The sequence below is a fragment of the Corylus avellana genome, chromosome ca2 (assembly GCF_901000735.1).
Source record: "Corylus avellana chromosome ca2, CavTom2PMs-1.0".
NCBI classification, from domain to species: Eukaryota; Viridiplantae; Streptophyta; class Magnoliopsida; order Fagales; family Betulaceae; genus Corylus; species Corylus avellana.
Genome location: NC_081542.1, coordinates 15,372,980 through 15,399,787, shown reverse-complemented (window position 1 = coordinate 15,399,787; position 26,808 = coordinate 15,372,980). Strand labels below are relative to the sequence as shown.

Sequence of the window (26,808 nt, the reverse complement as noted above, 5' to 3'; positions counted from 1 at the left end):
ATTTATTATTAGCTTAGCAGCCAATGAAATTAATATTAATGCAAATGGTCATCAGAGGATGCCAATAATTCAAATTTATGGGTTTGGCCCTAGGGGGTGGCCGAACCACCCGTAACCCGGGTGGTTCGGCCACCCCCAAGGCTGAATTGGGGTGGCCGGCCATCCCCTATGGGGTGGTTCGGCCACCTCATATTTTTTAATAACTATTTTTATTTTTTATTATTTGATTTTATATTTATGGTTTAAAAAATAATAATATTTTATTATTTTATATTAAGTGAGACACGTGGTGAAATGGTAGTTGTTGGATGAAAATGGATGGTCAGGATTTCAAAAAAAATTGGTGAGCAATTTTCCCACTATTACCGGAGATCTCAATCCAATAATTATATATACAGATAGAACCAAAAAATGATAAATTAATTTAAACAAAACCACATAATTAAACAAACCAATCGTGAAGGATTTGGCTCGAATCTCATAACTAATTATGGAGCAAACTGACAAAATGTAACCAAGCCTTTTCTTTGTGCGTATTGTATGTATCAACCACAATGTGACATCAATTAAACACTGAAAAGCAAAATAAATGTACAAGTAGATGACTTGACGAATGTATATATAAACTATCACATTCATCTCTATTCTCTATTCACAACAACAACAATATTAATTACACGCATGCATGCAATGCGTGTAATAATTAACCACAACAAAAAGCTACAAATTAAGACCATAATCACTTGATTTCAACACGATATAAACACTTGCAAAAGGAAAATAGAACATGACATCCATTCTTAAAGCTTATAATTTTCACATGTATTTTTTAAAAAACGTCTTATAATTATTACATATTCTCTAAATATATGTTAATTTAATAGTCTTAATTGGAAGGAAAAAAAAACATGGTAAATGTCAATATTAGCTCAACGTACAATTAACACATCAACATTTTAACTGGCTTAAACAGTCGTTAAGGATGCCGATAATTATATAGATTAGGAAAAAAAATGACAAGCTTAAACAAAATCACGTAATAAAACACATCAAACTTTGGTTTGTGTCACATATTTGAGAATTTTATATATGGACTCATCTCTTTCGAACAACTCACCCATTTATTATAGTAAGTAAATTCTATAAAAACTCTCATAAACAAGCGTGTCTCAACAAGCGTGTCTCATTAATAAGATGCAAACATTGAGGAAGGATTTTAATGGAACCTCATTAATAATGACATGCAAACTGCCAAAAGGATACTAATAAGCCATTTCTTTTATTGCACGTATTAACTGCAATGTTACAATGATTAATTAAGCACTCAAATTAAAGCAAAATAAATGACCAAGTAGATGACTTGACGTGTCTATATACACTATCCCATCCTCTAATTAATCACAGGAACAATAAGAGACCATCTAATTAATTAATTAATTAATATCTGAATTAACCACAACAAGAACCTTCATACACTATAATTGTGATCACACTACAAAAAACAGGGACTTTATTGACGTGGCAAACAGTAACTCATGTTTGCCACATCAATAATTTTTGACATGTCTAAATAAAAACGTCAATAAAAAATTTATTGACGCGTCGGATTTTAACACGTCAAAAATTTTTGACGTGTTATTTTTAACACGTCAAGAAATTTTGACGTGCCTTTATTCCACATGTCAATAATTATAATTAATTATAGAGGAAAATGTAGTTTACCCCCTGAAGTTTTAGGAGTTTTTCAATTTTAATCTCAAAGTTCAAAAATTGGCAATCTACCCCCTCTGAAGTTTAAAAAATTGGCAATTTAAACCTTCCGTTACTAATTTTCGTTAAATTGGACGAAATGTTTTTAAAAAAGTCTGAGGGTAATTATGTAATTTCATAGATTTCCGTCAATTTAGACGGAAAAATTAAACGGAGGGTTTAAATTGCCAATTTTTGAAACTTCAGGAGGGTAAATTGCCAATTTTTGAACTTTGAGGTTAAAATTGAAAAACCCTTGAAACTTCAGGGGAGTTAACTGCATTTTCCCCTTAATTATAATTATAATTAGGTAGTAAATTAATTATACAATATGTATTAAAAAATTAGGTAGTAAATTAGGAAGTAAATTAATTTTAATTGGTATGAGAAATTAATTTTATCATACTAGTATAAATTAGGGGAAAATACAGTTTACCCCCCTGAAGTTTCAGGGGTTTTTCAATTTTAACCCCAAAGTTCAAAAATTGACAATCTACCCCCCTAAAGTTTCAAAAATTAGCAATTTAAACCATCAGTTTAATTTTTCCGTCTAAATGGATGGAAATCTATGAAATTACATCATTATCCTTAGGCTTTTTTAAAAAAATTTCCGTCCAATTTAACGAAAATTAGTAACGAAAGGTTTAAATTGCCAATTTTTGAAACTTCAGGGGGGTAAATTGCCAATTTTTGAACTTTGGAGTTAAAATTGAAAAACTCCTGAAACTTCAGGGGGTAAACTGCATTTTCTCCTATAAATTAATTGGTATATACATATTGTATACCAATTAATATTATCATGCATGTGAATCAAACATTTCATTAATATTAATTTGAAATGAAATGATAGCCATATTAATATGATATGATATTATCATGCATAAATCATTCCACTAATATTAATATGATAGCCATATTAATTTTTAGGGAAAAATCCACTTCACCCTCCTGAAGTTTCAGGGGTTTTTCAATTTGAATCCCAAAATTTAAAAATTGGCAATATACCCCCCTAATATTTCAAAAATTTTCAATTTAAACCTTCTGTTACTAATTTCCGTCAAATTAGACGGAAATCTCTAAAATTACGTAATTACTATCAGGCTTTTTTTTAAAAAAATTCCGTCCAATTTAATGAAATTAATAACGGAAGGTTTAAATTGAAAATTTTTGAAACATTAGGGGGTATATTGCCAATTTTTAAACTTTGGGGTTCAAATTGAAAAACTCCTGAAACTTTAGGGGGGTAAAGTGAATTTTTTTCTAATTTTTTAAAAATAGGACATACAGAGTACATTTATTTTATAAGACTCGCAAACCCCACATGAACCCGGCCAATAAAAAATATGTGTTCATCACTGAGTGGATTATTGAGCCCGACCTCACGAAAAAATAAATTTTATTATCTGTACATCTAGAATATTAATTTATTTATTATCTAATTAGTTTTTAAGTATATTGTATGTAAAATGTGTTATATAAGAGAAAAAATTAAAATTTAAAAATTTATCTTGCAATTCTTGACGTGTCACATGTGGCCACGTCAAGTAATTCTTGACGTGCCATATACAGAATACATTTATTTTATAAGACTCGCAAACCCCATGACATGAACCCGGCCAACACAAAATATGTGTTCATCAGTGAGTGGATTATTGAGCCCGGCCTCACGAAAAAATAAATTTTATTATCTGTACATCTAGAATATTAATTTATTTATTATCTAATTAGTTTTAAGTATATTGCATGTATAATGTGTTGTATATGAGAAAAAACAATGATATAAATTAAAATTTAAAAATTTATCTTGCAATTCTTGACGTGTCCACATATGGACACGTCAAGAAAATTAATTCTTGTCCTATGTTGACACGTCAAGAAGCACACCTCGGGAAGGCACGAATCCAGCCTGGGTTCAGCTCCTTCTTCGTTTTTTCTTCTTTCTTTTTCCTTCCCTCTCTTTCTTTCTCCTGCGCGTGCGCCGCAGCCCCCTCCCCTCCGCCACTTTTTTTTCACCACCGGCCGTATCTCCGTCTCCATCACAGTCACACGCATTCTCTCACCAGCGTTCTCTCTCTCACTAGCTAGCTTGCTAGTGACCGGGCGTTCTCTCTCTCACCCTCTCTCTAGCTCTCAGTGGTTCTCTCTCTCACCGTTCGTCATCATCGTCGCTCCTCCCTCTGGCCGTCATGAGCTCTCCCTCCGGCGATTCTCTGGCCTCTCACGCGTTCTCCGGCCTCAATTTTGGTAGATATATAAAATAGATAAATATAAAATATATATATATATATATACATACCATATATATATATCTATATATATACTTATACTATATATATATATATATATCGCTAATTGATTGATTTATTTATTTGCTATTACTATAAATAAATAAATTATATAAATATATAATTTACAGTGTATACTATTATATATTATTGATATAGTTATATTAGCAAATTAATTTTACATGTTAGCTAATTAATTTATTTGTTTGAGATATATGTTTTGTATGATAGGAATATTGTTTAATGTATTTGCATACGTGTATGCATGAAAAATTACATACGTAAATTTTTTTGAAAGTAGGTTTTTTTGTGCAGGTTTTTGCATTTATATTAATTTAGACCTAAATTTTGTGTAAGTTTAGGTTTTTTTTGTGTAGGTTTAGATTAAGAAGCACAAAAAGGCCCAAAAAGGCCTAAGGAAAGCAAAAAATGGCCCAAAAAAACCCAATTTTGAAAAAGCGATTAGTGAAATCTATTTCACTAACCGCTTTGACACCCCTACTTTAAGGTCCGTTTCTGCCAACTTGAGGCCATGCTCGCGTCGACATCTGGATCTGCGTCTGACAGAGGTAATGTTATATTTGTGTTGTTTTTGTTATTCTTCGGTTAACATGACTACAGCCCGCATCGATCACTTTAACTATTAGAATTGTGTCTCCACAAAATTCTCAATTAGCAATGCATTGTTCCCGTGGTTCAATTTAGAGCTTCCGTATATTTACATCACTATATCTCTGTTTTGGATTTTTTTATTAATTATAATTGGTTCAAAACTCATTTGCACGTAATGCAGACTAGGCGTTGAGGGATGACTATATTGACTTGGACTGAGCACATGGTTTTTCATTGTTGTTTGTATATATATTTTGTTACTATTTGTTGATGTATTTGTTTGTATAAATATTTTCTTACTATGTATAACAAACATATAGTTTGCCATATGTTTGTTGAGAGTAGTTGGACCAGAGATAGTTTGACTGTATATTTGTTTTGTGTTGTGTTGAAACGTATTTTCGATCTAGATATTTGTAGTGTTGGAACGTATTTTCAATGTATATATTTGTTTTGTTTTGTGTTGTGTTAGAACGTAATATATGTGTTGGAATTTTGTTTAATTAATTTATGTTGAAATTTCATATGTATTATATGTATATGCAAATTGAATTGGAATTTTATATGTGTATTGGGTTGGATGTATTGAATGTGTTGGATTAATTGGATGTATTGGATATGTTTTATGTATTGGATATGTTTGAAATGGGGTTGGATATATTTGATGTATTGGATTAATTGGATATGTTTGAAATGGGGTTGTATAATATGTTTGATGTATTTGATTAATTGGATATGTTTGATGTATTGGATTAATTGGATGTAAATGTAGAAATTGGATTGAATTGAATTGAATGTATTGGATATTATATATTGAATGTATTGGATATCAGGTTAATACGTAAATCTGGGTATAAACACGAATAATTCATAAAATATATAAATTTATATATATATATATATTTTGACGTGGCATTTTCACCACGTCAAAAAAAAATTTGACATGGTAATACTGAAACGTTAATTTTTTTTTTTTTTTTTTTTTTTATGTTCAAGTTTCTGACACGTCAAAAATTTTTGACGTGGTATAAATGTCACGTTAAAAACTTGAATTTTTTTACACCCGTCCTTTTAACCGTTGAGACACGTCAAAAAGGACACGTCAGAAATGGCTGGTAAAAAAAATATATAATTTTTGTAGTGTCACTTGATTTAATTTCATTTTCCACCACGAATTAAACACTTAGCCAAATAAGAAGAAATTAATGGAAATCTCGTCATAATATATCACGTACATGCACCCACCAAATCCGGAATCTCCCTCCAATTTAGCATCATTTTTAAAACACAATTGCAAATAATTCAACATATATCCAGCTATCAACTCACTAGTTTTATTCACCAAAAAAGGAAAGCTTTTTAAGATTCAAACATGCCAAGCAGTAACCTACAGAGGATTGTACGAAATGATGATAAAAACGCCACAAAAAGAGTCAGTTTTAAACGCACAACCATCATCCACTGCTACACTGCTGATTTTATTCACAAAAAGGAAAGTTTTTTAAAACCAAACCTACACAAGTAACGCACAAAGGATTAGGCTCTGCCCCAGACCAATTAATGATAAAACCGCCACAAACAGACTCAGCCACTTATCTCCATTGCATGCAAGTACTCAGTCTTTTACCCTCCACTTTTCATTGGTTATAAAATGCATGATTTTAATTTTATGGTTAATTAATTAGTGGAAAATGTTTTTTTTTTTTTTGTTAATTATATTGCTAGCGTCGAGGTAAAAAACTTGTATTAAAAGTTACCCAACACTCAACTCCATTCTCTCTCTCTCTCTCTCTCTCTCTCTCTCTATATATATATATATAAGACCCACTTCAGTTCAGAAACCCTCATGAACTTGTTCACAAATGGGTCGCCTTTGGCCTCTTGTTTTCACGGTGCTTTTCTCATCAGTATTCTCCATTGTTTTATGCAAAACCAACGTCCAAACCACCCAAACCTTCATTGTTCGTGTCCAAAACGACCTTAAACCTCCACACCACCCCAACATCAAAGCTTGGTACAGGTCTACCCTTACAAGCCTTAGTTCTACAAGCATTGCCCAAACACAAGACAGCCATGTCCAGTTGCTCCACGTGTATAACACTGTCTTTCATGGTTTCTCAGCAAGACTCTCCCCACAACAAGCTGAGGAGCTCACACACCGACCGGAAATACTCGCTGTTTTCCCCGACAGGCTTCTCCCAATCCAAACGACACGCACACCTCAATTCATGGGAATCAGGGCCAGCACCGGTGCCCCGAATGGTATTCTTAACGACTCCGATTCTGGCTCCAACGTCATCATCGGAGTACTTGACACAGGTATTTGGCCTGAACGACTTAACTTCCATGACCAAGGCCTCGGACCCGTGCCTTCTCACTGGAGAGGTAAATGTGATGGTGGTGAAAAATTCCCTAAAACCCTTTGCAACAAAAAGCTCATTGGCGCACGCTACTTCACTGGAGGATATGGAGCCACTGCTCAAGACGAAGAGACTGAGCTCACCAACTCAGCCCGAGACACAGTCGGCCATGGCACACACACTGCTTCCACAGCCGCAGGACGACACGTCGGCAACGCATCGTTTTTCGGCTTCGCCCATGGGGTGGCCATAGGCGTTGCACCCAAAGCGAGAATTGCCGTGTACAAGGTCTGCGGAAGCAAAGGATGTGCGGGATCTGATATTCTCGGCGGCATCGACTCCGCCGTAGAAGACGGCGTCGACGTAATATCTGTCTCCTTAGGCGGCGAACCTAGGCCATACTTTTTGGACCCAATAGCCATAGGATCGTTTGGTGCGATAGAGAAAGGAATTCTCTTTTCCGCTTCGGCTGGTAATTCGGGTCCCGACTCTACTACCGTCATAAACGTGGCACCTTGGATCACCACCGTTGGTGCGAGCACCATTGATAGGAAATTCCCCGCGGATCTAGTGCTCGACGATGGTCGCGTCATCACCGGATCATCGCTCTTCACAGGTCAATCAGCATGGACTAAAGATAAATATGTGCCGTTGGTTTACGCTGGAAATGTATCGGTAAAGCATCCAGATGGTGCTAGTCCCTCTACTCATTGCTTGCCTAATACGCTGGATGCGAATAAGGTACGTGGCAAAATCGTGGTGTGTGATCGTGGCGGAGGGTCACGTGTCGAAAAATCAGTGGTGGTGAAGGAGGCTGGTGGGATCGGTGTTGTTGTTGCCAACGTGGACGGTTTAGGAGAGGGTCTACTCGCGGATCCATATTTGAGTCCTGGTCTAGAAATCACTGAATCCGCGCGCCGCACAGTGCTCAAGTATATAAGCTCCTCTAAGAACCCGCGAGCCTCCTTGCGTTTTAGTGGGACCACCCAGGTGGGAGTGAGACCAGCACCTACGATTGCTTGTTTCTCATCTCGTGGGCCCAATGTTATATCTCCCCACGTGTTGAAGCCCGATTTGGTTGCGCCAGGTGTCAACATCTTAGCGGCATGGCCTGATGGTATAGCACCGAGTGAGTTATCTGCTGATCGGAGGCGCACAGCGTTTAACATAATCTCTGGGACTTCCATGTCTTGCCCACACGTGTCAGGAGTTGCAGCTTTGTTGAAAGGGGCCCACCCAAACTGGTCCCCAGCGATGATCAAATCGGCCATGATGACCACGGCTTACACACACGATACCGATGCCAAGGTTTTGCGAGACGAGAGAGATTTCAAATCGTCCAATGCATTTGGTATGGGTGCTGGACACGTGGATCCTGAGAAAGCCGTTGATCCGGGCTTGGTTTACGATATCACAGTGGATGATTATTTGCATTTTCTTTGTGCGTCCGGTTACAATAGCACAGAAATTAAAGTGATTACAAGGAAGCAGGTGAATTGCAGCGAGACCCAACAGTCCAACTTGTGGGACCTGAACTATCCTGCAATTGCAGTCTCTCTTGGCGCATCAGCACCGTCCAAATCTGAGGTTGTGGTTAAAAGAACAGTTACACATGTTTGCAATGGTGCATCAACATACACAGTAAAAATCACAAATCCAAAAGGTGCTATCGTGACTGTCGATCATACGAAAATGGTGTTCACGCAGAAGGGACAAAAGCAGACCTACACCGTTCGAATTTTGGCTCAGAAGGCGGGATTGCCACTTGATGGTAAGATGAGTGAATTTGGGCGTCTGACGTGGACAGATGGGAAGCACCAGGTCACTTCACCCATTGTGGTCAACTGGTCCTAATACCATTATCAAAAAAGCAAATAAGAACGTACTTGGAACACCATCTATATATGAATTTTAAGCTTTTAAATGAAACAATATCTATACAGTGGTTTATGTTACAGTGAATCTTTTGAATTGATAGTTTAGATTCAATGGATTTGTTTTTCTATGGATATATTTCAACGAATTATGTGTTTGCATTGATACTTGTTGAAATATTCTTGTTTTTTCTTTTCAATTCAATCTATTAAACTGGTTTATTGAACGTTCTAGAAGATCTTTGCTTTAAAGACTTTTTATTGAAAGCAAATTTTCTCCCTTTTTTTTTAATATTGGTATCATACCTACTACATATAAGCATCCATCGCGCGGGGGGTAGTTGGGTCAAGTAAAGTTACCACTAAAAAGAGAGAGCATGTAGCAACACTACACTCTCATATTCACTTCAATTTTTTTCAAAAAAATCAATATTAAAATATTCACTTTTATATCAAATCATTCACTTTTTATATTACATTATTTACTTTTTACTATAATTCAAATAAAAAAATCACTACAAAACAAAATTTTCCTGCTTTTCAATACTATTTTTTTTTACTTTTCTATATCGATCATTTATTTTTTGTTTTTTTATATTATGAACAGAAGCCTGTAATAGTTAATGATGTTTAACAATCAAGGCCATGTAAGTTTGTAACAAAAGAAAAGTTAAAGGATATATTATCACTCATTCACTTGCTTTAATTTCCACACAAATTATAGAATGCAAAAGAAAAATGGCACGTTGCTCGGCCCTTAATTATAATTAATTAACGATAAAGCCAACACAAAAGCACCTATTGCTATTGCATGCGTCAGTCTTTTACCGTCCACTATTCATTGGTTTTCAATCCCCAATGCAATCTAGGTGTGCTCTCAAAAGATGTAGCATTAGATATGATTAAATAAAATTTTAATTATAAAATATATGTTTTTTTTAAAAAAAAAAATTAAGTGAAATATAGAAGATCATTTTAAAAAAATGAGGGGTAAACTAACTATTTGTAAGAGAGAGAGGGTAAACAATTAATTTTGAGGAGTCCATTTCATTAAAAAATATATATAATTTAAAGAATGTTTTGAGGAGCTAATGCCCCCAAGCACAGAGGTGGTTATGCCCCTAATCAAGGTTTTCTCTTGCCCTATTTAACTTATTTTTGTAGTTTTTTATAACCTCTGTCGACTATGCTAGCTAAGGGATTGAAATTGCTGAAATTTCAAAGTTCCAAACCCTCCATTCTAGGTATGCCTTTTAAAAAAAATACAAAACAAAACATAAAATAAACATGGGGAAGTTTATAATAAATATTATAAATTTCTAAGTTAATGCGTGAAAAAATAAAAAATTTAAACTTTTTATTTTTTTATTTTTACGCATTGGCTCAGGTATTTATTAAAAACTTTTCCAAAAAACAAATAGGCTCTTCAACCACTATTCACCATTTTCTCATGGGGGATTGATTGCCCTTTGGATGAGGGAGAGTGAGAGAAGTGGTCAATAACTCTACAAACTATTAGGCATGGTCACAACTTACAATAACTCTTGGTCTTAAGAATTTAAGAGTTAGGGGCAACTAACCACCCACTGCTCAAGGGGAGGGAAAATAAGGAGGAGGATTCGAACTACTGACGTCCGTTTGATGAGACATGGTCCTTAGGACTTCATCCAATTGAGCTACTCCTTGAGGACGTATCAATCTTCGAATTCGAACTAATAATATTTACTTTGTAAGACGTACCTCTCAGTCAATTGAGTTACTTCTTGATGACATATGAGTTTGAAGCCCTATAATTCTAAAAAATTACATGACCACTCCACAACTTCATTCAAAAGCTAATAATACTTTTTACATCAAAGAAAACAATACGTACCTTGTCGGTATAAATACTTTTCGGGTAAATATATCATAAGTTCCTAAGTCAACTCGCTAAGTTTTTTTTCGACAATTTACTCTTTAAGTCAATCGAAATGCCAATAAACTCTCTATTGTCAAATTCTTTTAATATGGGTGGTTAGGGATAGCTGCAAGCCACCCCAAACTCTTCCCGAAACTCTTCATGGGGTGCCTGCGAGCCACAAAACCATCCCATGAGTGGTTTGACCACTCCTACGGTGGCTCGTGGTCACTTCATAGGGGTTGGGAGCCACCTCTTCAATTTTTTTTCTTTTTTAGATTTAAATTTTAAAATTAAATTAATAAAAAATTGTCTAATAGCTGTTAAAAAAATTTGACGGTAGAGAGTTTATTGGCACTTCAATTGACCCAAGAACTAAATTATCCAAAAAAAAATATAATAAAATAATAATAATAATTTTTTTTTTTTAATTTTTACGAATTGACTTGCGACTTGAAAAGCTATTACTTCAGTCGTTCGCTTTTGAAACTAGTACTTCTCCAGCAAGTTGTGTTAAAAAAAAAAAAAAACAAAAAAATGGGTACTTCTCCAGCAAGTTGGGCTCGTTCAAATAAAGGTCCCCAGCCCGCGTCAAGTCTATCGTGCTGCGCACTCTTCCCGACTTCTCTTAGTGTCACTCCACTCTCTACAAGCTTTCAAAAACCCTTCTCTCTGTAAAAATGGCAGACAAGCTCAAAGTGGAAGAGCTCCGAACCGAACTCTCCCAACGTGGGCTAAGCACCGCCGGAATTAAGCCCTCCCTGGTCTTACCCCGCTCTATCCCTTACACTCACTCATATTTACACGATTCTTATCTTATGATTGATTTTCTGACAGGTCCGAAGACTCGAAACCGCTCTGCGCAAAGAAAACAAGCAGCCAGCAACGGCTACAGACGATGGTGATGCTTCGGACAATAAGAAGAGACGGAGGGACTCAGAAAATGGGGGTTCCCAGAAAATCGAGGCCGTCGAGGAGTTTCGAAAAATGGGGATTCGGCAATTGCGTGAACAAACGGCTCTTCGAGGCGTTTCATCATCTGGGTCCAAGAAAGAGCTTCTAGAAAGGCTCTGTGAAGATTTAAAAGACCAGGATTTAAAGGACATTCCTGAAGGTATGGAGGAAAGCTTGACTTTTTTATTTTTATTTTCTTATGTAATAAGTTCTTTGTGCAGTTTTTGGTTGCTGAGAAAATTTAGGATACGTATAAATCGTCAAATGGGTTTACGAGTTTATTGACTCGTACAGAGTTCTGTATGTGGAATTCAAGATAAAACTAACTTAACTTTAATCTAGCTTATTAAAGTTGATTTCAGAATTCTATGGAGACCGGTACAATGTGGAGCAAAGACCATTTACATTCCTTTTCAATTGTTTTAACAGAAAGAAATGAAAAAGTTTTCTTTTTGTGCTTTTGGGGTTCTGATTTAGTTGGGGAGTTTATTAGTATGTTGTGGTGGCAGCTAATGAAAAAGAAAAAGAAAGCGAGAAGGAGAAGATCGTAACGGCAACCAAAAAGGGTGCGGCGGTATTGGATCAATGGCTTCCAGATCACATAAAGGGTCACTTCCATGTTTTGCAACTGGCAAGTGTAACAGTTACTGTAGCAGCGTGTAGTGAATGAGTGGAATTTTTGTTCAGTAGAATGTATTTAATATCGGTATAATTTGTTCGGGTGTTCTTTTTGCTTTGTGGGTTTCTGAATTCGGACCGACGGTGGCTTTTTATGATGCAGGGTGATGAAATATATGATGCCATGTTGAACCAGACGAATGTTGGAGATAACAATAACAAATTTTATGTGATTCAAGCTCTTGGTTAGCTTTCAAGTCCTTTACAAAATCTTGGTTAATCTAATATGTTCTGGTTAATTCATTGTTAATAGTGATGCTTTATTGCTGTGTCTGATTGATTAACAATAAATAGTTCTAGTTGATTCAATGCCTAGATTATTTCTCATTTTCATTGGTTACTCCCTATAGCCACTCCTCTTCTCCAAACTGGAGAAGATTTTGAAAAGATAAATTCGTGTCACATTGCCCATGTTTCCAACCACTAATAGTTATGGACTTTGGTGAAGATTTAAGATTCATTTTGTCAAGCTTCTTATGATAAAAATGTCGGATGTTATTTTAGTTATACAAAAAAAAAAAAAAAAAAAAAAAACAGCCTCGATTTCCATTTTACCTTGTGTTAGTACTTGCTTTGCAGACAATCTCATATGCTTCTGAGAGTCATCACCATATATACCAATGTTTGGTGTGTTGCACTAAGTTCTTCTGAACTCTTACTGATATTATTTTGAAATTATTTGCAGAATCTGATGGTGGTGGTACATTCATGGTTTACCGTAGGTGGGGGAGAGTAGGAGTAAAGGGTCAAGACAACATACAAGGTCCTTACACATCACGAGACAGTGCAATCCAGGAGTTTGAAAATAAATTCTTTGCCAAGACCAAGAACCATTGGTCCAATCGAAAAGAGTTCACTTGTCATCCAAAGAGCTATACTTTGTTGGAAATGGATTATAGTGAGCAAGAGAAAGAATTAGATGTGAGTTGTCCTATTCTAAGATTATAATGTTCCCTGCTTAAGTTGCTTGAATGCCTGAGGTCAAGTCATTTTTCTTTTAGAAATTACTAAAACCCCTTTCCCCGCCCCCCACGGTGAAAAAAAGGAAGCAAAAGGGAGTTAACCTTACTGATTTATGTTCTCATATATGAAATAAGTTTCAATCTTGGCTTTCCCGTGTCTTGGTAATGATGGGTGTCTCATTTGGTAAAGGTGTTATGTGGGGCTGGGGATGTTAAGCACCATCCAGAAGATGTATTTTTGAACATTATTATTTCTCTACAGGACTTTGTAGCGAAGTTGTATCTCTCTGCATTCAAGAGTGAGAGGTTGGGGGTTTGGCCTTGAGGAGAGGGGCTAGGGGAAGTTGTTGGATTTCATGGAGTGTTATCCCTATTGCAAATCCCATATTGCTACTTAAAAAAAAATCCCATATTGCTGTTTGACCAAAAAAAAAAAAAAAAAGGAAAAGAAAGAATATTTTCCATGCTACTATTTACTTCATAATCATTTCAGGTCAAAGAGAAGCCTGACTCTGCTTTAGGAATTCAACCTCGCGAAACACAACTTGAGCCACGCATTGCAAAATTTATATCTCTAATCTGCAATGTCAGCATGATGAAACAGCAAATGATGGAAATAGGTTAGTTGATCAATCATTCACTGTATACAGGATATCATGATTCATGCAGATCAAAATAATGCAATAGCTTGGAAAGTAATCGGTGAATTCATTTAAAATACAGAGATTCTATTGTTGAAGCAAAGTTGTAATATTTTCTTGATATGCTATTGATTTGTTATGTTTTGTATATCCTCAATTCAGGATACAATGCTGATAAATTGCCACTTGGCAAGCTAAGCAAATCAACAATTTTGAAGGTAAGTCTTTATTTGACTTCTGCTTGGAAGTTTCCTTTTGTTTATATATGAGTTAGACATAAATTTATAATAGACTATATTAGTTATTACGTACTTGAGAAATATTTCTATTTCATTTCATCCAGGGCATACTTAAAGGTATATCCACTAAGAAGGATATCATGAAGAACTGCTGGACTTTTCATTTATTAATCATCATAAAATCAACTAAAAACTTTAAAAGGGTTGGGCAGTGGGCACAATTCTTCTTCCTGCATTTTTTAATGCTGCAGCTTTAAGTTGCAGTATATTTTGTCCTCTTTCTCACTCCACAAACTAATTCTCTTTGGTGATGTCTAGGGTTATGATGTCCTGAAGAGGCTTGCTGATGTGATTAGCCAGTCTGATAGGAGAAAACTTGAACAATTAAGTGGGTGAGTCCTTTTGCTAGAGATCTTTTATAAAATATTTTTTAAGTGCTTGACTAAATTAGCTTTGCATTTCAAACTGCATGCCTGACATTTGTTTGTTGTGTGGGTTTGTTTTCTTTCTTATTGGTTTTGGTGTGAAATTATGAATTCCAGCTTCAAGAAGTTGTACCAATTTTAATTTTTTGTTTCTTGCAGAGAATTCTACACTGTTATTCCCCATGACTTTGGCTTTAAAAAAATGCGTAAGTCCTCTCTCTCTCTTTTTGCCCATCATACACTGAAAATATTAAGGATATGGTGGCTGGCGGTTTTCTATTTCCTGTTCTTGAAAATGGAACCTAATTTAATGTGGAAGTATACATAATGGCAGGTGAATTTGTAATTGACTCTCCTCAGAAGTTGAAAAGCAAGTTGGAAATGGTAATTCTTTTCCATTTTTTATTCAATATGTCCATATTGTTGCTGTTAACTTCATTTTCTTCTCTTGTGGGGTGCACGGTGGGTGGAAGTCTACTTTAGGGTTTAGTTATTTTCTTGACAACTTCAGTACCCTATCTTTAAGAAATTCCATAGATATCATACAGTGTCTTTGTACAAACCCCCTCCTGCAGCCTATCAGTGGGATTCTATTTGTACGTGGAAATTTATTAGGCTGCTATAAATTCTGAGAGGTACTCATTTAATGAACTTGTTGCATCTAATTGAAGGTTGAAGCGTTAGCTGAAATTGAGCTTGCGACGAAGTTATTGAAGGATGACTCTGGGGTGGAGGTATCACTTGTCTCCATATTCTTTATTGACTGGCTGTGTATCCAGAAAGTTTCTGAAGGCATATATGCATGTTTTTAAGAAGCCATTCTAATATTTGTAAAGTGAAAATGCTCCTGCTTATTATTTTAGCCATTCCATTCAAGACATTGGAGCGTTTTGGTTGCATAAAAGTTGAGACTTCAAGTTTAAAATGCACCATTGTGTGTGTGTAAAATTTAGCTTCATTCTGACAATTTTCACTATTTTGTTTCCCAAATATTCTATTTCTGTTGCTTCTTTTTCTTCTTTTTTTTCTTTTATATCAAGGAAAAATATCACATCTTTTGAAGAGTATTAATATACTGATTACTTTGCAGTCAACTAAGTTTTTGAATTGATCAATATGGCACTTAATACACAACTTTTTTCTCTTTTAACGTAAGTTTTATCTTCTTGTTATGTCAGTTTTTTCATGCAATAAGTATACTATCAGATGCCTGCACTTTGCATATTGTAGATCGTAGTGAAGGTAGCCTAGTTTACTAATTTATGTTTCTGCCATCATTATAGGGTGACCCCTTGTATTCTCATTACCAACGCCTTCATTGTGACCTGACACCGGTTGAAGTTGATTCTGAGGAATTCTCTCTGGTAACCATTTGTTATATATCCTCATAAGTTTAATAGTAAAACCTATAACCTATATATCAATTAAAAAAATGGACAGAAAAGGAAAGTTCTATTTATGTCTTTATTTATCTATGCCTATTTTGCAGAAGGGTTGCCCCACCAGGCGGGTGGGTGGGTGGGGTTTGTGCTTGTTTTACTGAGACCTTTAATACTGGTCTTGGAAGAATGGCCCAAAAATATAATACACAGATAAATATAGCCATGAGTTGATTTATTAGCTGGAAACTTTGTTATCTAATTCTGATACATATTTTTTGTTACCCCTTCTGTCATCAGATTGCGAAATATATGCAGAACACTCATGCAAAAACACATTCAAACTACAATGTGGATATTGTTCAAATATTCAGGGTATCGAGAGAGATGGAAACTGAACACTTCAAAAAGGTGACAATGCATTATCTGTAAACATAAAAAGTGTTTCTCATAAAATGTTTCTTATGTTGCAGACATTAGAAAACTTTTGATTTGTTTCATTAAGTTCTGATATGTTGTAATTTTATAGTTTTTTTAGCCTAATTTAACTGCCTATTACTCCCGCAAGCAGTTTTCCACTGTGAAAAATAGGATGCTCTTATGGCATGGTTCTCGGCTCACAAACTGGACTGGCATTTTATCCCAAGGTCATTCTTTCTCTCATATGATTCGTATTGTATTAACAAATGTGTACCTGCTTGCACACACGTGTTTCACTATGAAATTTTCCATCAATAACTGCAAAAAATCTAAGCCTAACTTGTATACTGACAAACCATCAGGTTTGCGCATAGCTCCACCTGAAGCGCCTGTAACAGGTTACATGTTCGGAAAGGGGGTTTACTTTGCTGATATGTTCTCCAAAAGCGCAAATTATTGCTATGCTACTCATGCTGCTAAGACTGGCGTGCTTCTTTTGTGTGAGGTTGTCTTTTTGTCCTGTAGAAACATTATTACTATATTAAAAGACCCAGACTGATGTTTGGGTGGTACAGAGCCATATCACCAAGTGTATTCCACCATTTATCTGTTCCACTTAGAAGCCTAACATGGTTTCCAACTGAAGTTTGGACTTATATATATTGCAGTAATATGCATGTGTTCCATTCGTCTGGAATGTATTTTTTTTTTTTTTTGTTTTGTCTTAGTGGGTCTATTCTACCCTGTTTATTCTTGTGGGAGTAACAGATCCATACATCTGTTTAATGTTCTCACATTACTGTTTAACTTCATCCTTTTCAGGTAGCACTGGGTGACATGGCTGAGCTTCGAAGTGCAAAATACGATGCTGATAAGTTGCCCGAAGGGAAGTTAAGGTTAGTTTTTTTTTTATCTAAACGCTGGAATCATGCCAATCAGCCTTACTCTGACAAAGTCGAATTGCTTAATTCAATGGTCTAATTATGAAAGTATCCTTGTATTATTGTTAATGCTTAAACTGAATCAATGATGAAGTTCATTTCTCATCAATCAACCCATTGCAGCTGATGTTCCATACATGCTTTTCAGGTTCAATACAAACTTACCTTCAAACTTGGGTTCTTGGTTTGCTCTCTAGATGAATTTCCTTAACCTGAAACCTTTGAAATTTGCAATTTTTTAGTACCATTTGAGACCAATGTCACCCTTGACAAATACTAGGTTTGATATCTTTTGCAAACTGAAATAGCACTTACATAGTCTTAAAAGTAAGGTCAATACTATCATATTGAAGGCTTTTTAAGTCAATGAGGTTTAAAACTTGATTTTGCAGCACAAAAGGCGTAGGAGGTACTGCACCAGATCTTGCAGAAGCTCGGGAACTCGAGAATGGTGTTCTTGTTCCCCTAGGAAAACCTAAAGTGCATCCGGAGCCTAGGGTACAATTATTATTATTATTTTTTTCTTTTTTCTCTTTTCTGTGGACTGGATTACCTTTTGTTCATATTTGTGAAGGGCACTTTAATTATAAGGGTAGATAGCTTATATTGAATCTCCCCTTTAAATGCTTCTTGCAGGGTGCTTTATTGTACAACGAGTACATAGTTTACAATGTGGACCAGATTAGGATGCGTTATGTTGTTCAAGTGGATTTCAATTTCAAGTGATCACCAGCATCAGAATACTATTCCATTTTTATTGATGATTTGCCATCCAGGTTTTATATCTATCTTTCACTGTTCACTAGTTCTCCAGCAGTAATGCTTTAATAATGTATATTCGGAAATACGGTACTTTGCCCTCTTTAGTGAACAAAAGGAAAGTTGCTATCCCGAGCACTTGGAAAGCAAGTGATTTTCAGCTTGTACAAATATATGTTGTAAATATCTATGGGTTGGTTTTGTTTAAAAATCCTATGTTTTGTTATTTATTCTATCCAAATGTTTTAAGTTGACTTGTCAAACTTATAAAGTGGGTTTACACCAAATCCTAATAATAGGAGTTGTCATTAATTTTGTTGCTTAAAATTATCACCTACATGGCACTCGAGTGAATTATCACTCTATGTGAATTATTACGTGAATTTATAAGAGGTTGTAGTTAAAGTTGCAACACATCAAATATTTTCCAAAATTGAATACGCCACAATTCATGAGTGGTTGTCATCCTTATATTTTGTGGGAATTTTGGATCTGTTTCGCATAACTTTTAAGAATGTGCTTTTTTTGTTTTTATGGTTGGAAAGTATTTTGATGTGACATAAAGGTGAATGTAGTTCTGAATGTTTTATGTATTTTAGTTTTGTTTTGCAGCGATTTTAAAGAAAATATGAACATTTATAGAGCTAACTTAAAAAAGAGTTGTTGTGTGGCTATCCTCAGTTAAGAGAAAGGTGACTGCATGTCCACTCCTAGCATGTTTTGGTGGTTAGGTGACCACACAACCTCTTTTTTTTTTTTTTTTTTTTACAGTAGTAAGTTAGTTCTTACACTTACAAAAATTAAGCACTTATTTTGTCAGAAATAATCTTACAAGATGTAAAACATTTTCTAAAAGTGTTTTGTGTTTTGAGTTATTAGTTAATAATTTTGAGAAAAATATGTTTTTGTCTATGAAAAAAGAAAAGTGCTTCAGAAACATTTCCAAACGGTCCAAACATAGCATAGTGTATGTCAAGATATATGGCTTTGTTCCATAACACTTTATCCTTCTCTCTTTTGTTTTCCCTTTTTAAAATAAAATAATAATAAACAACCTAAAATACAAAATACTCAAAACTATATTTACATTTATTCCACATCAGAACACTTTTTCAAACAAAAAACAACAAAAGAAAAACCCTCTACAAGACATTAACAAATAGAGTCCGAATTTTCAACGTACAAACTAAGATTATTTACCCGATAAAAGATGAGAATTTAGCTTAGGTGTTGTAAAAAAATTACGGCACATTTTTTATAGTTTTTTTCAACGGTTCAAATTTAATTTCAAGTTTTTCATAAGAAAAATAAATAAATAAATAATTTGAACCGTTAAAAAAAAAAAAACTCAATCTTTTTTTTTTTTTTAATGGAACCTAAGCAAAATCCAACTCTAAAAAAGATACCTTAAGACTCTTTTATAACCTTCCTTGACAAACTTGCTAAAACTGGTGTCATAAAATATAGAAAGAAGTAGAGTTATTGTCAGCATGAGATATGATTGGTGGTCGGTCGGACGACATAAATAAAAATAAAAATATAAAAACCCCTCTCTCCCAATTTGAATGCAGTTCCAAAGTACCTTTCTTTTGTTTCGTTGCTGTTCCTCAGAGAGCTTTGAAGGAAGTCAAACGTATGCATCAAGTGTTTGCATAGAGTTTTTAATTTTCTTTGGTACCATTGTCTGCGTTTCAAAAAGCCTTTGAAACATATATGAGTGTATGACCAAATAAAGCATTTACTGCACCATTTCAAGTGCTGCTGCACACGCCAGTATTTATGTCCCTAGATTTCCCAATGACCTCATTCAGAATCTATGTTCTTCTTCCACAAGACAATATATATATATATATGAGAAATTGTGATTAATTAATTCAAGCCACTGTGTGATGGGCCTCACTGACTCTTTAATGCCTATGTTTCCTCTGCATTAATATTATGTCTCTTTCTTTTTGGATTTTTAGCCTACAAATCTTCCATGGCAATGAAGATTTGCAGTAGACAATAATGATGGGTGTGTGCAACATACATTGACGTTCTGAAAAAGGTTTCAAGTAAACCACTTCTGCACGACTACGAGTTTTCATGTATACAATTGAGTGGGCATTTATTGTTTGTGTAATAGTGTGGGGTATTCTTTTATTACTACTACTACTACTATATTACTGTAATTTTTAGTATAAAGTTATTTATTAACTGAGGTGACTATTCATATTCACTGAAATAACTAACAAAATTTATTTCACAAATTATGAATTGACAAGTCAGTTTGAAAATGACTTTATAATAAAAGGATTAAAGACGTAGTAACCCAAACATTTTTGTTATATTATTTGTACTATATATTCTGCATACATGAGTTATATAGCAACAAAAACACATTTATGGAATTAAAAAATGTGAAAAGTGAGAGCTTATAATGAGTATGAGCATGTTTGAGATTGCGTTGGAAAGTAGAGTTTTTAAAGTCAAAATGAACATTTTAGAAAAAAGCTTCAATTTTAAACTTTTTTTTAAAATGCATTTTTACTATTTTTAGAAGAAGACAAAAAAAATAGTCAAAAAATTACTTACGTCTTTCTAGGTATTTTTTTTTTTTAATAAATTGACGTAACATTTTATAATTGGTAAAATGACTGAACAAAAAATTTGACTTGTCAATTTAATTAGCTAATAGTTGACGTATCAGTTATAAAGTCTTAATCATTTTCCCAATTATGAACGGTTACATCAATTTATAAAAAAGTTACAGTAAAACAAGAAATACTCTAAATATTTTCCTTTTGTGATAGTAAAATTTAGCACAAAGTTGACATCGTTCCACACCAGAAAACCCAGTACCCTAACCAAAAACCAAGGTCACATATGGTGAATAGTAAAAAAGTACATATTTGAATCTAATCTTTGGAGCTTAAATCCAAACAAAATTCTAACTGCTATAGTCAGGAGGGATGAAACCAGGGGACAGAGGCCCCCTTAGTTTTGAGGTTTCTTCTTCAAATATTTATATATAACCCATATCACTAAAAATGAAGTGTATATGGCATGTAGTTGTAAATAATACTCATTTTTATATCCGTTTATCACATTTATTTTATTCCGATTTTCAATTGACATGACCTATTTTACTGGCATGTAGTAATATTACTCATAGTTGCATAGTTCTTAGTTTGGTCTTACTCCATGATGCCTGCTATCAGGAGGGTTGAAAATTCTGGAGTCCCATCCATGAAATCACCAGAAATTTTGGGGAGAAAAAGCTGAGGCACAGTGCAGCGCTAGGGAATCATATCTGCCTTGGAACCATCCCGCCCTTCTCAAAAATTCTCACACACACAGAAGCACATACCCCACTCAAAAACTTGCGCCCAACACGCAAAGCCTACGTGCACTCTTACATTATTCTTCCCCATCCACTTCTTTCTAAAAGTAAAAAAGTTAATCACCCTCTCCTACACATTGGCCCCACCCCACAATAGGTCATCTTCCGGACCCACATGCTGGTGGGACCCGATCGATCACATCTATCATGGCAAGAGATTCTTGATCCAAAGGCTAGCATTGCTTTGCCAAGAAAAGAGGGTTTTAAGAGGCTCTCTCTGCATTGAATCCTGAGAGAGGAACAATGGTTTTTGCTTTGCTGGCTTTTTTGGGCAATATAAGGCCAGACAGGAACCTGTATGGGCACCCTTAGATATCTCAGCTTTGAATTTCCCCAATTACTCGCATCATGGCATGGCATGGCTTGGCAGAGGTGTTTCTCCACACCCCACACTTCCGAATTTACTCATTGCTGTCATTAAATCTCTCTCTCTCTCTCTCTCTCTCTCTCTCTCTCATGAATTGCACCTATAAATACAGAGCTCCTTCCTCTGTTTATTTCAAACAAAACTACAACCACCATTCTCCAACGTGTGTAGTCTTTGATGGGTGCGAAGCTCCTTGTTGGAGAAGCAGGGCACGTGCAATGTTCTTGGCTCTCAAATGCCAGTGAACCCTTTGCACGTGCTCCCCTTCTCCAACATGGGTTCCTCACCTCACCCTTGTCTCTCTTCAGCCTCCCCAAGTGCATGCAGATTGCAGTTGTAGGTAAAATGCAGTCACTCTGTCTTCATTTTCTTTCTTCTTCTTTTTTTTAACTTTAACTTGTCTACTACTTCTCATTTTTCAGGCCAATTCCTCTATGCATTTACGTTGACAACTCGTGCAGAAAAAGTATGAAGAGTTAAGCATGTATATGCACAAAAACGAGAGAGACTATTATCACTTGGTAGAGGAGACGCAGAAACCAGAGGGGCAAGATGTAATCTAGGCCTTTTTGTAAAATAGTTTGTAAAAATGTAAAATAATTCCACTAATCCTAATATAATTAGTTGAATGATATATATACACAATTATAAGAAAGGAAAGGTCCTTTGGTTTAACGGTTTCAACACGTGGATTTTGAAAAAATAGTGATTTTAAAACCTAATTAATGAAAACTTTAATTTTACATTTAAGCGTTTAGTAAGATCACAGTCCGGTCTTTAAAATCGTGTATTTTTTAAAAGAAAATGTTAAAGACACAACTATTTTGCCCAACTTTTGGCCAACTTAAAAGAATTTTGACCATTCTTTTATTTGGTATTTTACAATTTTTATTTTTTTAAAAAAATACCAAATAAAAGAAGGACCAAAATAAAAATTATTGGTTCAGAAACTTTTTTAATTTTTAATTTTGTTTTTTTTTAATTAAAAAAATAAGAAAAAAGTTGGCCCTAAGTTAACCCTAAGTTGGGGCTGTATCATTCTTCTTTTTTAAAAAGTAATTTTGTATTTGCGATTTAAAAGAAAAAAGGAAAAAGTCACTCCATAATTAGATTGACGTATGGAGAGAGTAGATTCAAATTAAAGTTTGTTGAATGAGGTTTTATGTGTTTCATGCATTCCAGCATATACTCCTAAAAGTATATAGTAGTTTTAATTGAATTAAAAGATAAGGGGAAAAATACACGTACCTTTTTCAACTATCATTTTATTATTAATGTCTCTCTCAAACTATCAATTGTGTCAATGTTCTTCGTAAACTACCAAAAAAATGTCAATGTTCCCAATGACAAAAATACTATTCATAAAATTTAAAAAATCTTAAAATTATATAAACAAATCTAAAGGAAAAAAAAAAAAAAAAAAACCAAGGGTGGGTTTTTTTAAATTTCTTTTTACTGTTTTTGAATTTATACATATATTTTGTCTTATTTAAACATTTTTATGGTCATTTTTGTCTTTTTTTAAGCCTTGGGAGACATTGACAATTTTTTTTTTTTGGTAGTATAAATGGGGGACATTGATACAATTGGTAGTTTATATATACTTTTCTAAAAAATAAATTGGAGAAACTTCACAAACCCTTTGAACTTCCACGCACTTTGAAAGTACTTCCGAAGTTCAAAAACTCTCAATTAACAATATCGAATTTTTAATTTATTTCAAGTACCCATTCCGTTAAATCTTGTTAAAATTCTCAAAATACCTGTTTTTTTATTATAAACAAATAAAAAATTTGTAAAGATTCAAGTGTTTGGTTTTTTTATAAAAAATATTTTTGAAACATCTTTGATTTGTTTTTTTTATATATATATAAAAAAATGGGTATTTTGACAAAAATTAGAGGAATTAATGGAATGCGGTAATTAAAAGTTCAATACCCTTAATTAGGAGTTTTTAAACTTTGAAGAATAGTATCAAATCGAGTAAAAGTTCATAAAGGTATTTTGAAGTTTTCCCAAATAAATATATCAACTTGAACATTAAAGGGAAACTTCACTTAGCACTCTTGAACTTTTATCACTTTTGCAATTATTTATCCAAAGTTAAAAAAATCTCAATTTAGCGTATTAAACTTTCAATTTTTTATAATGTCAACAATCTGTTAGGCTTTTCTGTTAAATTCTAATGGGTGGGTGTCAAAATTACCAAAATGCCCCCTTTTAAAATGAATATAAATTGAACATATTTATTTTAATGGTTAAATTGTTAATTAAATGAATAAATTTACTATTTATCTTTTACTTAAATTTTTGGAATAAATAATTATTTAACATGATATTAGAGCATAAATCATGGGTTTGAACTTTGATTTGACCATTTATCTAAAATTTCAATTAAATATTATATTAGTTGGACTTCACTTGTTGAAAAAGAATTTAAACCCACACGCGGAGTGTTAAAGCATAATTAAATAATTAAATTTATTATTTCCTTTTAATTTAACTCTTTAAAATAAACGACAATTTAATAATAATATTACCTCATGAAATATCATTGTATATATGATCCCTCAAAAGAAATTCCACGCGGCACTTAGTAGAACAATCCAGATGCTGCAGGAACCAGATGTCGCCGAAGCAATGGGAGCACTAATTGTGGCAAAATTCAGCAGGAATTTGGGGATACAGGACATTGAACTTGAAGGGGATTCACTTCTAGTGGTCAAAGCTATAAGAGCATTTGGTACTCAGTGGAGCTCTTATGGGCAGATAGGGGGGATGCAAGGGTGGTCCTTAACAACTTGAGGAGTTAGTTTATTGGGCACATAAAGCGAGATGCTAACTCTACGGCTCATGAGTTGGCTAAGGTAGTGGGGAGACATGCAAATGAACAAATCTGGATGGAGGAGATCCCAACTTGTATTTTTGATATTGTTAGTACTCTAGAGCAAACTGCTCTTTCAATTTGGAGTCTTCGGGCTCTAGTTGTCTTATTATTTATGATGAAATAATAGAAGCATTTATTTATTTATTTTTTAAAAAAAGGTAGTGAGTAGGGTAAAAGATTTTAGAGCACTAGCATTCGACTACCACAATGATTTTTTTTTTTTTGTTGCTAAAACCCACAAAAATTACCCTATATCTGGACTCTTCAATGTTACGGTTGCTAGGTAAATGTACCTAGCAACTGTAGGGATCAGGATCCCTAGCAATAGCTAGAGAATTGCCCACTAAATTTTTTGTCAATCTGGATCGTCTAATTTCATCTAACCGTCTAAAACTCACCACGTGTCCCACTCAATATAAAATAATAAAATATTATTTACATTTTAAAAAATAAATATAAAATAAAATAATTAAAAATTAAAAAAATAATTAAAAAAATGGCGGTGATTGGCCACTCTACTCAGCCATAAGGTTGGTTTCGACCACGCCCAGGCAAACCCATAAATTTGATTTATGGGTTTGGCCTTAGGGGATGGCCAAACCACCCCCAACCAACCCTTGAGTCCCTCACTCCATTTACCTTTTTTTCATCAATTCCTTTTTTTTTTAATACTTTTTTTCTTTATTTATTTTTATTTTATTTTTTTTACGTTGTGGGTCTTTGTTAGCTCTCTGTCCACGTTGTCATTAGGGGTGGACAAATTAACCGGTTACCGATTATCGATCGATTACCAAATTTAACCGAACCGATAGTTATCGGTCGATAATCGGTTAAAAATTTTATACCAATAAGCTTATCGGTCGGTTAATAATTTGTTATCGAAAAATCAATATGACTGATAAGTTTTTTTAATTTTTAATTTTTTATAATTTTATATTTATTATTGAAACCAAAACGACGTCATTTTGGTTTTTATTTTATATTGTAGTTGATCAATATAAAAAAAAGCTTCAATAAACTATTTTAGCCAAAAATATACCCCAAAATAACTAATTTTTAATAAGCTATTTTAGGCTTTAGCACAACAAAACATATTTGGGCCTCCAAAACAATTAATTTTTGGCCCAATTAGCAACTAGTTAAATGCCTAATAAAAAGCCCACAAAGAACCGATTTAACCAACCGGTTAACCGATTACCGATATGACCGATAATTTTCAGTAACATTTTTTATCGGTCGGTAATCGGTTAAAATTTGGTTAACCGATAGCTTATCGGTTACTGACCGATAAGCCCATTAACCGAGCCGATATGACCGATACCTAGCCCTAGTTGTCATATGATAAATGACCAAATCAAAGAAGGTGTCCTTACACAAATTCATCCCATGTTGGCTCTCTACAATGAGCCACCAACCAATCAAATCATTATATAGCATTCCTTTTTGGATTAATTGATGTTATCTCCACATTTGAATCATTAGGTGCGTGGTGATATTCAAAGAATTGCTTCACTCTAAATACCCATTTTGAGGAATCTCAATCATCTCAATGAAAGCCTAATTTTATACTATATTGACATATTCTCAATTTTTAGGTGACTCTTGATTTTCATCTGACTTAGCATCTTGCTATCTTAGTGATCGAACTTTCAGTGACTCTTACTTTTTGTTTGAAGTAAAGTTAATCCCTTGACTATTTAGGGCAAGTTTGGCTCTTATTGCAACAAAATTTTCTATTAATTTCCTCAACTATTCAACAAATTTTGAATCCGTTCTCGATTCCAACGACACCTCATCTGACTTAGCATCTTTCTATTACTTTTTGTTTGAAGACATGGCGTATTGACTTAAGTCGGTAGTATTAAGCAATTTAAGCTCTCTTTTTTGACTTCGAGTGAAGGGCATAATTATTTATTGGCCCTTACACGGATTAAGCTAGGCCAGGATTAAAGTAAAATTGGAATAAGGATGACAGTTATAACCTTGTAACCAAATAC

General features: G+C 34.2%; 2 protein-coding genes across 2 annotated transcripts; both read left to right on the top strand.

Moving 5' to 3' along the window:
• The first annotated feature begins 6,491 nt into the window (after positions 1 to 6,491).
• LOC132172393 (subtilisin-like protease SBT1.5) lies at positions 6,492 to 8,960 on the top strand. The gene has a single exon (XM_059583882.1). It carries the CDS (start codon positions 6,509 to 6,511, stop codon positions 8,858 to 8,860), a length of 2,352 nt encoding a protein of 783 aa, XP_059439865.1. The 5' UTR covers positions 6,492 to 6,508; the 3' UTR covers positions 8,861 to 8,960.
• Positions 8,961 to 11,344: 2,384 nt separating this feature from the next.
• On the top strand, positions 11,345 to 18,321 carry LOC132170828 (poly [ADP-ribose] polymerase 2-A). Its single transcript, XM_059581946.1, has 18 exons — positions 11,345 to 11,541; positions 11,615 to 11,891; positions 12,241 to 12,362; positions 12,513 to 12,594; positions 13,095 to 13,330; positions 13,865 to 13,991; positions 14,175 to 14,230; positions 14,570 to 14,643; positions 14,836 to 14,882; positions 15,011 to 15,060; positions 15,348 to 15,410; positions 15,960 to 16,040; positions 16,356 to 16,466; positions 16,627 to 16,702; positions 16,838 to 16,980; positions 17,298 to 17,371; positions 17,809 to 17,914; positions 18,053 to 18,321. Exons 1-18 carry the CDS (start codon positions 11,458 to 11,460, stop codon positions 18,140 to 18,142), a joined length of 1,899 nt encoding a protein of 632 aa, XP_059437929.1. The 5' UTR covers positions 11,345 to 11,457; the 3' UTR covers positions 18,143 to 18,321.
• The last annotated feature ends 8,487 nt before the right edge of the window (positions 18,322 to 26,808 follow it).

Bases quoted from the DNA above. Each gene is read 5' to 3' on its own strand.
- LOC132170828 (XM_059581946.1), top strand. From the start codon at position 11,458: ATGGCAGACAAGCTCAAAGTGGAAGAGCTCCGAACCGAACTCTCCCAA. The intron at 11,892-12,240 runs GTATGGAGGAAA...TTGTGGTGGCAG, and splicing joins TTTAAAGGACATTCCTGAAG to CTAATGAAAAAGAAAAAGAA. The intron at 16,703-16,837 runs GTCATTCTTTCT...ACAAACCATCAG, and splicing joins GACTGGCATTTTATCCCAAG to GTTTGCGCATAGCTCCACCT.
- LOC132172393 (XM_059583882.1), top strand. From the start codon at position 6,509: ATGGGTCGCCTTTGGCCTCTTGTTTTCACGGTGCTTTTCTCATCAGTA.